This window comes from Heliangelus exortis, chromosome 1, assembly GCF_036169615.1.
Source record: "Heliangelus exortis chromosome 1, bHelExo1.hap1, whole genome shotgun sequence".
NCBI lineage: Eukaryota > Metazoa > Chordata > Aves > Apodiformes > Trochilidae > Heliangelus > Heliangelus exortis.
The window spans coordinates 67,732,793-67,746,628 of record NC_092422.1 but is presented as its reverse complement, the minus strand read 5'-3'; the positions used below and the strand labels follow the sequence as shown (position 1 = coordinate 67,746,628).

General features: G+C 41.1%; 1 protein-coding gene across 1 annotated transcript; it reads right to left on the bottom strand.

Moving 5' to 3' along the window:
• Nucleotides 1–554: 554 nt before the first annotated feature.
• Nucleotides 555–12,028, bottom strand: ASMT (acetylserotonin O-methyltransferase). Its single transcript, XM_071747220.1, has 8 exons — nucleotides 7,693–12,028; nucleotides 6,113–6,287; nucleotides 5,703–5,832; nucleotides 4,916–4,984; nucleotides 4,012–4,130; nucleotides 3,119–3,259; nucleotides 1,738–1,860; nucleotides 555–1,135 (listed from the first exon to the last, which is right to left on the bottom strand). The coding sequence occupies exons 1-8, from the start codon at nucleotides 7,762–7,764 to the stop codon at nucleotides 924–926; spliced, it is 1,041 nt and encodes a 346-aa protein (XP_071603321.1). The 5' UTR covers nucleotides 7,765–12,028; the 3' UTR covers nucleotides 555–923.
• Between the last annotated feature and the right edge of the window lie 1,808 nt (nucleotides 12,029–13,836).

Genomic DNA, 13,836 nt, shown 5'->3' with positions numbered 1-13,836 from the left:
TCTCCTCATGCTCCTCTTACAGTCATAGGAGAGAGAGGCTCCTGTAGATGACTCCTGAGGAAAGTATCTCAGGCTTGTCTAGTATCCAGCTTAATGTGCAAATGCAGTTAGTGTTCAAGCCACAACTGCAAAGAGCAGCTTTCTGGTGCCTTCTCCAAACGCTTCTCACTCCAGCAACCTGTAATTCTGCTTCCAAGAACTAGGTTGACCAGATGATTTAAAGAAATAGCAGGAGGCATGTAATTAGAACTTGCCTAGTGTGTAAGTAAATTATGTGGCTTTGTCTTTCTCCCTCTCAGCTGCCATCTCAGGCCTGCTCTGTAAAGAGCATCTCTGGATTTCTGCCAGTCATCAAGCTACAAAATATTTTTTCTTAACCTAAATAAAAAGCTAGAGGAAATAAATAGTAATATAGAATTTTTCATGCCAAAACCCCAAGGCTCAGACAGGATTTCTCCTGGGACTCTGAAAAGTCTAACAACAGGAAGACATAATTTGTTCTGTTTACACTACATCGATTCCCCAGGAATAAAAATTCAGGCAACAGAACTCAGTACAGGGACAACTTTTATTTTGCAGGAATTAAAGTATAAACTCAGCTTTGCTTTTGCCAGATACAGTGTTAAAATTGAAAGAATGAAAAAAATCCAAAGTGGACATGCTGCATGTTTCTACTGTGGGTTATTTCTTGTGGAAAGGCGTTGATTTCTTTCTCTCCCAGATCCAGAGGCAAGCCCTAATCAGGCTTCAAGACTCACAATTCCTGCACACTCAAGAACTACCATTAGTGATTCTCCTGACACTGTATCAGCTTACAATAAGTTGATTACCTTAACTAAAAGCTAAGCTGGTGATTCTCCTTTAAGAAGAGAATGCCACATTTCTCCACTTATTCTGTGTTGTTCAGTACATAAGAGGTACTATTATTTCCTGCCTAAAACAGCATCATACAGTTTTCCAGTCCTCTTGACTTGAACCCCTCCAAAGCCAGCTGCCTCAAGGAGCTTGCTGTACTCTGCTGCTGTTCGCTCTTTTCCTTCTGTCTGCACCAACATATTCATGGAATAGAGTTGGGTTTCTAAAGGCCCACTTCTATCTTCATTCAGAAGTGACTCAACCAGCAGCACTCCACCACCTGGTTGAATAAAGAGAAATAAAGCACATGCTGCTGAGCTCTGAGAAGACAAGATACTTTTTAGCTGAGTTATTAGATCCTAAATTTCAATTTCAGGAAGAAGCAGCCTCTATGTTAAATCATATTTCAGCATCACAGAAAACAATGGAAGAGCAAAAGCACTGGAGTGTGCATCTGCCTGGATACAGAATTACTGACATACCAGGACTGAATGGGATGCTATGGCTGGGATGGAAATTTTCAGTTTCTCTCAGCTGAAATCTTACAGGTTTTGGGGCAGTGTTTTCAAAGCTCTAAGGGTTCCATGTGATGCTTAATGGAATTTTTAATATGACAGATACACCTGTCTATCTAAAACATATGCCAATTCCCCAATCGTTATACAAAGAGGAATCCCTGTAGAGACTAAAACTGAAAGCTGGAAAATAAGAATTTAGACCAAGCACTATGTGACTCGGCTGCACATGGCTGGCTTAGGAAAGCAAAGGACTGAGGCAAGAAACCTCTGTGCTGAAACTGTGACCCAAATTGAGCATTGAGACTGATGTGCTCCACATTACTGATAAGACAAGAATCTCTGCTTTACAAGAGCTCACACCTACCAGGTTTGCAAGCCTTGTAGACTTTTGTCAGCAGTTGCTTGCATTTGTCATCATCCCAGTCATGCAGTATCTTGGATAAAATATACAGTTCAGCCTCTGGAATCAAATCATTAAAGAAGTCACCTGTAAAGGAAGATTTTATGTATTACATAAAGCCTATAAAACACAGAGGGACGAGTTAAGCAAGTATTTTCAGTTCTGTCCAGTTCTAAAGACTCTGGACTTGCCATGTCCATAACCTACATCATACAGCAACACAGTTGCCAGGTGAAACTCCTCTGTGGTACTATATAGGGTTTTTTTTTCTTTTTCAGTCTCAAAAAAGTCTGAAATGTTTAAAAGTAAAAGCTTATCAGAAACAGATTTCGATACACCAGAAAGCAAGCATTTGAACCAAGTTTTCTCCAATAACAGGAATACAGATTCATAAAGCATTAAGAAGAGGAGACAGTCTCTGTCAAAAGAATTTTCCTTTATCTAAGCAAATTTTAAAAGACCTTCAGTAACCACAAAGCTACACAATGAATCCATAAGGAAAAAGTAGACATTTCTCACCTCCCAGCACTAGCTTCATCATCATGCCTTTTCACCAGCTCAGCATTCAGATTTTTCTCTCTGCACCTTACTTTGCCATTTCCTTTCCCATTTTTTGTGCTACTGGCATTTGTCACATTTCCTGTGCTTCATCATCTTTGTTTTTATATACTCCCTTCCTCAAGGTTTCTTTCCTCTCTCTGAATTTCAAACAATACTAGGTCATTCCAAGACAACTGTAAACATTAGAAACTAGATCTTCCTACACTCATTTTCATCATAAATGGTACAATGACCATGCAAGGAAGATCTATGGACTGAGCAAGAGGAATATGGGCAAGCTCACCCACTTTCAAAGACTGAAATATCTCTAGAACTTGAAAGGCCATCAATTGCAACCAGAGAAGGAAAACCCCTTGCTCAGAGCAGTCCTGGCATCCTATACATCTGCCAGGAGTTCTGCATAGGAGAAAAGAAACTGTTAGGAAGACGTATAATACAGCATCATTGCAGTTTATCAAACCTTCAGGGCTTTTTTTTTTTTTTTTTTTTTAGGTATCCTCATTCTAAAGAAACCAAATAGTTCTGGTCAAGAGGAAAGAACCTCTGGGTAGCTGAATAAGTACTTCGTGTCTCTGATCAAAGGCAGCTGCAGATGCACACCTAGGACATAGCCCTGTGGTAGCAATGAACTGCAGACCCAGGCTGAGCAGGATGCAACCTGGGACACTCTTCCCACGTAATGGGCAGCTGGAGACCTGGAGACCTCCAGTGTGGTACCTCTGAGCAGAGTCACAGGGCTCAGGAGCAACAGATGGGACAACAGAAGCCCTCTGTCTTCACATACCTTCATGGAAAGCAATCCGACACTCCTCAGGGGGAACAAATTGTTCTTTGGCCACTTGCACAACTTGTGGCAGGTCATAAATTGTGACTTTGGAATCCGGATACAGAGAAACACACTCCCGGGCCAAAGCTCCTCCACCTCCTTTTGGGAGAGGAAAAGAAAGGCAGATGACACAAAATCAACCAGATCAGGAGCCCCATGAAGTGATGCAGGCACTGGTGTATTCAGCTTTGTGGAAGCTGGCAAGGTACATTTGCTTCCCACATGTTGATGAAAGGGAAGAGGAGGGACAGGAGAAGCCACTGACTCTGCTCTGCAGGAAGCTCCAGGGCCCTCAGCACCCAGACCTATAGGGTCAGTGTAGGGTCAGCCCCAGCTCTTAGAGCTCTTATTGCAGCCCATCAGCCAGACTCAGCTGTGGATGCTGGAAGGTGGGAAATGAGAACAGAACCACCAAACCAGAAGCTGGGGAAGTAGTGATGGAGCCTGTGAGGTAGCCTGAACCACCCCATGGATCCTGGAAGCACTCAGCAGTGCTGGCACACTGGCTGCAGATAATTACACCAGGTGAAGGGGAGGAGTGAAGGAGTCTGACACCAGAATAATGTATCAAGGAAAGCAAGAAAAAATGCCAAAGCTGCCCACACACGAGGGGATGGGCCACTACTCAAACATCTGAGACTCTGTAGATAAGAGCCATCAACTTCCTAATGCTCTTACAACTCTCACATTTCTTTTTCTAGCTCCCCAAAATAAAAATCACTCCCTTTATTGCTGAGATATGTCCTTCTTTCTATCACTTTGCCCACCATAGTAAATCAGAGTAAATTTTCTTGTCAGAGTTTATAAAAGACAGGTCAGAGGCTTGTTAAAGAAGACCTGTGGACGCTCACCTCCTAGGTCATAGATCTGCTTGAAAGGAGAAAGATCAAATGCAGAAAGAACATCTCTGCCACATATACTCCATACTGAGTTTTGACCAGCCATGAATTTCAGCATTTCTTCTTCTGATCTAATAGTGAAAACAGACATAACACACAGAAAAGGAAAAAACTTAAAATATCTTTGGTGATTCCTATCAGATAACCGTTATTATAAACTTTAGCCTAAACACTAATTTCTATTGACACAGAATACATTCTCTGCATATAAATCTACCTTGAGTCTTACTGTAACTAAAGGGCTACAGCTATGCATTTGTGCATTTAAATAGGGAATTAAAACTAGTAAAGACTAGTAAAGAAGTCCAATTATATTTATTCTGCTAATTATAAGCTTTCAAGAGTTTCTTGTTGTTGTTTTGGTTTTTTTTGGTTGGTTGGTTCTGGGTTTTGTTTTGGTTTGGTTTTTTTGTTTGATTTTCGTATGTTTTTTGGGTGGGGTTGGTTTTGGTTGGGGTTTTTTTTTGGTTTTTTCTTTTTGGTTTTTTTGGGTTTTGTTTTTGTTCGGTTTTTTTTGTTTGGATTGGTTGGGTTTTTTTGTTTCTTTAGTTGGTTTTTGGTTTTGCTTGGGTTTTTGTTTTGTTTTTTTCTTCATTTAGCTACAATTGCCTCTGTGCAATGTAGGTGTCCTTTTCAGAACCTGTGATGTCCTTTTCAGAACAGGAAATTATGTACTTCTATTCAAAATGCCAGTGTCCTAGGAAGGGACAGTGTTGAGAAAGGAAAACATTGCATGATGGTTCTGATGAGTGAGATTCTCACACCTTCATATTCAATTATCCTGAGTAATAATTGAAAGCACTAATTTTATCTACCAAAAAAAAAAAAAAATTTCTAGAAATATACTAATGATTACCTGTACATTGCTCCAAAAGGGTCTGCAGATGAAATGCCAAAAGCTCTATCATATTGGTTTCTTCCTTCCCTAAAACAGCAACAAAAAATGCAGAGGAGTGTGGATTCCTCTTTTACCTTAGATGCAGCTCAGGGCTATAGTTCCAGCTAGTTCATCACTGGAGAAGGAGGCCAGCTTTGTGCTCAGCCTTTCATAAGAATGATTGGTTCTTTATAAGACCAGGTTGGATGGGGCTTTGAGCAATTCGGTCTAGTGAGAGGTGTCCCTGTCCCCACCTTTAGCAGGGGGGATGGAAAGAAATGATCTTTAAAGGTCTCTTCCAACCCAAACCATTCTGTGATTCTATGATTTATAGGAACACACCTCAGGTAAAGGTACACCACCACACACACCATATTTGATCATCAGTAGAACAGAGAAATTCCAGCCCTATATCAAACTACTCCTACACACCTTTGCAACAGAAATATCCTTAGCCATCATTACTCATAATTCACTTTGCTGATGCCTCCTCAAGTAGGAGACACTTTAATGTAGAAGTGTTTTTCAGAAGGTCAAACACGTGGAAATGAGATTCCTAGATTATCTCTACTACAGAAGGAAAAGGAAAACAAGGACACACACAAATGGAAAACAAGAACACATACTGGACATGTTAACAGCCACAATGACTTGTTAGCTTTTCTTTTTTGAGAACCAGCCAGCATCTTCATTGTGCCCTTCCCCAGAAACACACTCAAAGCAGTCACACAGATGCTGCAAAATGGCCCATAATACTCCTCCTTACCTCACAGCATCAGCCAAGTAGTGCCAGCACAAGTAGACTGTGTTGGAGTAATACATCATAATGTGATACTGAGACTTGGGACTTGATTTTGTAAGGTAGATGTTGGAAATTTCTGTGTTTCTGTAGAGGGCTAAAGGGTGAAATAAATATATTTACTAATATGTATGATGTACCAGTCTAGGGATATAGAGCCCTTCAGCTGGGCTTTACTTTACATCTTTAACCATGCTGACACTTGCTGCTTCTCTTTTAGCTGCAGAAGGGGTGGCTTTCCCAAGGATTCTCTCCTCCTCCCAGCTGTGGTGACTGGCCTAACACTAGGTATCACCTCTCCCCACACACCTTGCTTCACTTTCAAAACCATGAGAGGTTTGTCTTTTAGTTTCTATCCCTTCTTCTGCCCTTATTACCTCCTTCTCGAGTCAACTCTACTTCCAAGAGCTTCAATCCCACACAGGCATCCAGCAGTCTTTCCATCCCTGTGGTGCTGGTACCCAAGCGAGCAGCAATGGCATCTGAAGACAGGGGCTTTCCTGACTCCAGTAGAAGATCAAACACCCCCAACTCACAGGCAGTGAACATAACCTGGGGTAAGGAAAGGTGGGAGTGAGGGATCAGGTGAAGGCACAGACAGCATTTCTAACACAGATTTGTTGGACAAAATATATTTTTTTCCCACGTAAAATCATATTTCATATAAACAAGTGCAATGATTAAAGTGAAACTTCTCTGAACACTGATAATACCATGCAGTGCTTGCAGTGCACCTTTTTTTCTGTTCCTTTTCTGAAGGCCAGGAGAATTTCCCACTCTTCCTATAGATGTGTATAATATCTCCAGGAACAACCCTCAACTTTCAGGCACAGTAACCACACATCAGCTATACACAGTCAAGCTCACAAGTAGCAGACAATTTCTCTGGCCACACAAATACTTCTAAAGCAGTAACAAAGGCATCAAGACATTTGGCTGCCTCTATCTACAATGATTTGATGCAAGCTCCTTCCACCGGAAGCTGCTTTTACCCTCAGTAAGAACATAACAAAGATGTAGATAATTTCTCAAAATTAGAGTACAAGTCTTAAATTGGAAAGCACTGAACATTCATCTTCATCAACAAGCAAAAGGGTATTTCATTATAAATGTTTCCTCTCTTTACTCTCAGCTCTGCTTTTTAGGAGTCTTAGGATGCAGTGGTATTGCTACAACCCAAAGAGCTTTCCTTCTATTACCCCGTCAGACAGAAGTACAGCAAGGAACAATAGGAAAAGTAACTAAATAGTAAATGAAGAAAAATTCTCCACTGCACTGGATATAATAATTTTATACCCATGTGCTTATACACACAGAAAGGCAAAGAATATTAGTAAAAAATAAGGAAAGTAGGACTACTAGCTCTACCTTTGGGCCTGAATCAAATGCTATTTAGAAAAACAATCATTATACCAGACTCTCACCTTAAAGGAGGTAGAACATAGAAGTTCAGGCTTCTGTACAATTTATACAAACAAACCGTGGAGGAGGGAAGGAAATTCTTTGAGAAGATATTTGAAAAACTCTATTTGCATGATTTAACAGGAAGGAAAAAAAGCAGTTCAAGTAATTTTTGTTTCTCAAACTCCAGAAATGAAAAGTGGGAAGAAATCCCACCACCAAAGGAACTTTCCATGTTTGAGGCAGTCAGACAGTAAGCTCTCAGCTATAAGCCCTCGTGTTTATACTTTATAAAGGCAGAGACAAGGTCTGCATATCCACGGCCCCAAAAGTCAGGGAGTTCCCAACAAATGTTGAGTCTTTCCTGAGGGGTCAGGTCATTTTCAGATCTTTTTTCTTTCCAAATTCCCTGCTTCTCTAGATGAGCAGACAGAATGCTTCTGTATGAGATGTTCTTCATTCCAAAGATTTATATGCAGGATCTAAAGTGAGATCTTTGAATATTTCTGTCTGCACACTCTTAGACACCTATCGAAGACCGAGTTCTATTTCTTACCTTTGAGACTAAAAATCCACTGCTGTATTGCAAGATGACTTGAGGATACTCAAGGTCTTCTGTGGAACCCATTTTCTTTCTGGACTGAGGCACAGATTCTCTGCTCCTCTTTAGTTAAATAAGCTTCTTTCCTCCAGGCACAAAGCACACCAGCTGATCCACTTAATCTTACTGCTTCTGAGAAACACACTGGTGACAAACATGTCAGCAAAGTTCTTTGGATTCTGTGGGTTTTTCTACCAGGTTTAGATGTTACTTTGGATCTTCCATCAAGTTCAAGGCTAAAGGACCAGTGTGGATTAAAGCATGTACTGTCAGTTCAGTGGTTGGTTAAAAGTTCCTGGTTAAAGTATTAGTAATGCTGGTACTTTAGTAGCACTTGAAAGCTTGTGACAAGCAAAACAGAAATCAGCTAAGAACATGAACTTGGTGTGATACACCAGGAGTCCATAAACAAGGAAGAGTCTTGTGGCTTGTTCAAAAACAGCTCTAATCCATCAGGCTGGAATTTTGATGCTGGTAGACTTCCCATCATTAGAAATCCTTACATACATCAGTCAACCCTATGAGGGTGACCCCAGAGCAAAGACAACAATTTACAATATAATTCCTCAAGTGAAATGTGGACAATCACATTGGGGTTGAAGTGGGTAGGAATATTAGCTCAGCTTAAAGTGGTCATGGCATACTCCTGGCCAAGCCTGACACTTCCCACACTTCCTCCTCACCCTTCCCACTTCAGCCAAAAGTTGTATTTCTTTTAGCCAGTGGTGAGATAGCAATCTACTTGAAGAGTTGTTAAAGTTAGCAAAGTAGATGTCACAGTTACCAGTCTTTTACCCCTCTGTACACAACTCAGAAACAGTACCAGTGCTCCAGGTTCTCCTGTGTTACCAGAACACTAGGTCCAAATATATGGAAATTACAGCAAACACCAAAATGTATAAATGCTTACATCTCCTGATCCTGGCCAAGGACCTGTAAATATATTGCTATTGTCTTGCTAGTGCATCAGATTTCACTGCTCAGTATTGATAAGACACTAATATTCTTTTTATTTCATACTGTGGAGGCCGGAGATCACAATACACCTCTCTGACAGAGCAGTGAGTCTGTGCAGCTTGCATTTAACAAGACACAGATTCTCCTATGGAAAGAAAAACAATTGGACAACAGGATTCAAGATCACAGCCACATTCATAATGGACATCTTTCCCTTTTATGACCACCTCAAGAACAGGGCAAAATGCTTCTTTTCCAGTACTTTGGTCTGCATTTGTACTAAGTGAGATTCTACAGAGTTTATTCACTTGCTCAAATCTAGACCCACTCTTAGTGAACACACTACAGCTTTGCAATTCCTCAGATCCATTCCAGACAAATTAAGACTCTTAAGTCTCCATATAAATGGATAACCAGGTCACTTTCTTTCCCTCGGTAGCTTTCTCTCTCCTCTTATTAAAACTGAGAAATCAATTGCACATAGACAAATATCACTAGTGAAAGATAAATACTGTTAGCCAAAAGATTAGAAAGGAGTAGGGAAATACAAATATTTTTCTGCTAAAGGCCAATTCTGCCTGTCTGCTCCTGAGAAATAAATTCCTGGGATCAAAATGGCTACTCAGATCCAGCCCGTCAGCCACAATGGAAGTAAATACTCTCTACACTGGATTATACATTTTTCTTCCCCCGAGCTAACCAAAACAACCCCAGGAAGAAGTAGCTGTTGCTTACCAGCTACCAGACCACTTTCCTCAAATGTCTCAGCCACAGATTGGTAATCAGATACTACGGTGACATTCAGTACAGCTGCATTAAAGATTCATGAGTAGGAAAATTCTCAACCCTTGATTCTTGTCATTTTGACTAAATAACAGCTATAGGTACAACTTTAGATTAGTATGTCCCTAGGGGGCCACAAATTCACTACACATAAGGCAGTTGCAGGGAACAAGAGGCCCTGGTAATAAAATGACTACACAGTTAATTAAACCCACTAGAAGTACCCTTTCAATTATGACTAAATCCCTCTGTTGAGGACACCAGCTATAATCATCTAATGGGATTACTACTGGTAGTGAGATACAGGGGACGAGGGCTGCAGATAACCCACACCAGATTGATGCAAAGCCACACACAGTGTGCTGCTGTTTCTAAGAAAATTGTTAGTGAGACTCAGAGTCTAACCTCCTTTTAAGCTACAAATACATTCAGAAAGATGAAATTGCAATGGCTTGATTTCTCTGAGAATCCCATCAAGGTTTTTATCACTGTGCTTAAACCACCTCCAGGGGAAAGCTGTTGCTTTACCTCCCTGGCTCTACTTTGGTCATGAATTTTCTTTGCCTAAATTTCTCACTACAGACAAATGCTACACACACACACACACAAAATTTGTCATTTTGACATAACATTTGAAATTAAGAAAAAGAGTATTTAGTAAAAATTAAATATATCTGCTAGAAAGATATGGCAGATGACACTATTCACACATGCAACTTTCCTTATAACCAACAAGTAAAAAATCTCAGGGATGTGACTATAATAATTAGTTTCAACTACACCAGTATGGAAACAACTGTGCCTCTAAGTATCCCCAGCTTCTATCACATGGACTGGAAGTAAATTTAGATAATAAAAAAGGGTGCAAACTGTTATAAGAATCCTAAAAAGCCAAGACACTAGTATCATATTTTTTCTCTGAAACAGAAAATCCAGTTTTAATACAATGCCAATTTTCTTCTTTATAACTTCTGATTCTTCTCATGCTTTGCAAAAGATGCATTACCCTAGCAACACAACAATTGCTTCTGTCAGTTTTTGACACCAGCTGATTTTATTTTTTCTTGTGTACATCACATATACTACTGGCAGACATTTGCAGTGGGCAGAAATCCTGTACATCCATGCCATTCTCTGAGCAAACCCTCTCTTCTCAGTTTTACTTATAGTAAAAACTCTTGACTGAGAATGTCTTTTGTAGTCCATCACAAGCAATCTAGCAAATAATCTCTCAACAAATAATTCAATCAAATAGTTGTTAAGATCTTTATCAGAGGAAGGTCCAAGCAGAGAACAGTCATTGTCTCCCTGAGGACAGCTTAAAATGGTAGTCTGAAACTTTAAAAAGAGGGAGATGCCAAAAAACCCCCAAGACTGACAGCTGCTGAGTCATGCTCTTATGTCAGAAATTCTTTTATTCTGTCAAGCTTCACAAAGGAAACCAGTGTTCACACAACTGCCCAGCACAGGCCTTTCTACACTTACTAATATGACTATCCTCATCTCCATTTCTTCAGGAAGAGAGCTACAGAAGTACGTGCTCTCATGGCTTGGCACAGGCAAGCACACCTGAAGTCCTTTTACCTGGCAGCTCACCTAAAATGTTTTTTGCATCCCCATGCTGTTTGCAAGAGTGCTGGTTTTGGCTAGGATAGTTGATTTTCTCCATCATAGCTAGTATGGGCCTATGTTTTAGATTTGTGACTAAAATAGTGCTGACAACATACAGGGCTGTTTTAGCTACTAGTGAGCAGTGCTTGCACAGCACCAAGGCCTTTCCTGCTTCTCACATCACCCCACCAGCAAGGAGGCTGGGGGTGCACAAAGTGTTGGGAGGGGACATAGTTGGGAGAGCTGGCCCCACCTGACCAGAGGGATATTCCACACCATTTAACATCATGCTGAGCATATAAGACTGGGGAAAGAAGAGGGAAAGGGGGAGTATTTAGAGTGATGGCATTTGTCTTCCCAACTTACCACCATGTGATGGATCCCAGCTTTCCTGGGGATGGCTGAACACCTGCCTGCTGATGAGTAGAGAATTAATTCCTTGTTTTGCTTTTTTTTTTTTTGCATGCACAGCTGTTGTTTTACCCATTAAATGGTCTTTATCTCAACCCCTGAGTTTCTTCTTCACTTTTATTTTTCCAATTCTTTGCCCCATGCCACCAAAAAGGGGGTGACCAAGCAGCTGGGTACTCCTTACCTCATGACTGGGGTTAAATCACAACAGCAACCAGGTGCAGAGGACAAAAGAGAAAGCCCTTTTGAGCTCTTCCCTTTTCCAGTTAAGGCAGAAAGTATCATACACCACTAGGCAATTCCTCGGAGAACTTACAGATACATTCCTGGGATCATATGCAGAACTGCAGAGAAGACTCAGACACTTGGTCAACAGGTTGGGACTGTTATCTTGGAGCAGCCCTGGTGGTGTTTGCATTTATAGTGTTGCAGTCACTGGTACAGTCCTGCACTCGCATTTTTGGAAGCTGCTGCAAAAATTCCCTTTATTTCTAACAGCTTTCAAGATGATGCTTCCAGATAACACATATGCCCTTATTCTAGGTCATTGAACAGATTACTCTACAACAGTAGAGTCAATTAGAGGAAAACATGGATATGGTCATAGCTTTGGTAGCCACTTCTTACTAATATCAATTACTTCTGCAAATATGACTGATACATTATCAAAATTATTTTACCTTAGGAGGCAGTAAGCAGATGGTAAGCACCACTACAATCATATTGAAGGGCTTAGCCTTGCCCTTGAGAAGCTGTTGTTGCTGTTGAATAAGCCTCTTCCTGAGTCAGACAGTGCAGGATGAGGCCAGGAGATAAAAAGAAAATTGCAGGCCAAAAGGCTGGTAAGCACAGAGAGGCTTTTTTCTTTACGTATCAGAACAGGACTATGTGGTAATATTGTTGATAGCATCAGGAACTTGGATTTCTCACCATTTTGAGGCTCATTCTTCTTTGCTTAACAGGGCTACAGGAAAATCACTCCTGGCTGCCAGTGTCAACAGCTGCAGTGAGCACACGCAGGGACAGCACCAGCTCCTGCACAGAACAGGGATGCTCAGAAGCTTTGACCCACAACCTTCCCATTCCCTTCAGGTGAGATGCTGCTGCAAGTGGTCTGTGATGAGCAGGGTTGTAATCCTCACACAGGAAAAGGTCACAGGCTGCTTCATACAATTAGATGAATGCTACAATTCTGAACCCTACACATCCTCAAGGACAAGGTAGGTTCCTATCTTGGCAGCTCAATCCTATTCTGGAAATTCTAAGAGAACAAAAGGAAGACACAGTGTTCTGTGGTGACAGATGTGAAGTCCCTCCTGGAGCTAAGTGCAAGAAGAGAGGTGCATCCCCTCTACGGAGAAAACTCTCTCCCTGTCTCAACATGTGACTTGACTCAAGAAGGGAGGCAGAACATTGGAAGAAACTGGGCATTTCTTGGGACTCTGAGTTCTTTCACTGCTGCCAAGGCTTCCCAGCAAGTATGAGCACAGTGCTGTACTGCAGAGTTGCCTGATCCATGGCTCAATTGGACTTACACCCCATATTTACACCACACCAGTCCTGCTCACTGAGCAAGTTTTCCTACTACTGAAGGAAAAAACCAAACCACTAAAAAGTGAACCTGAGCTTTCCCCAGCAATAAAAACTGATCTTAAAGTAAGCTTAAAATTGACAGGTATAGCTGCCTGGCAATAAGTTGGAAACTATTTGAGTACTTGGCTTTGCAATGGCACAGGAAGAGCTCCAGAGTTTGAAAGCAGGGGAAAAAAAATTAAATCAATTGCATGGGATAAGATTAATGCCTCTGGAGGAATGACTTGCACTGAAGTCTTCCATCACATTCAAAGACTTCTTCCCTCATATCCCCTGGGGCTGCTGTGCATTCAGTCCCACTTAAACCAACATTGAGGCTCCAACTTTTCTTGTTAGTGCAATGGAGAAGAAACAAAGTCATATAGTCTTACTCTGCAAGATCCTTGCCTTCTGATAAAAAGTGAAGAAATCTACATTCCTGCTTACAACCTGGGGAACAAAGCCACAAACAAAACATGATTTTTGACAGACAAATGGAATAAGATCTGCAACAGAATAGGGCATAAGTAACACACAACTCATGACAGGCCTAGGCAAAGGATCAGGTTATTACTGGTACACAATCCTCACTGACCAGTTTCAGAACTAAGTAGGCAGATGTCTTTGCAGACATTTTTACTAGCAGCTGAGGGTCTGAAGGTAGAGGTAGCACAGTAGCTAAGTCAAACTCTATGCAGTACTCAGCCCTGCCAACATAAATTCAATGTTTCAGAAGTATGTGCTGAAAAATCCCATACTTTTCAG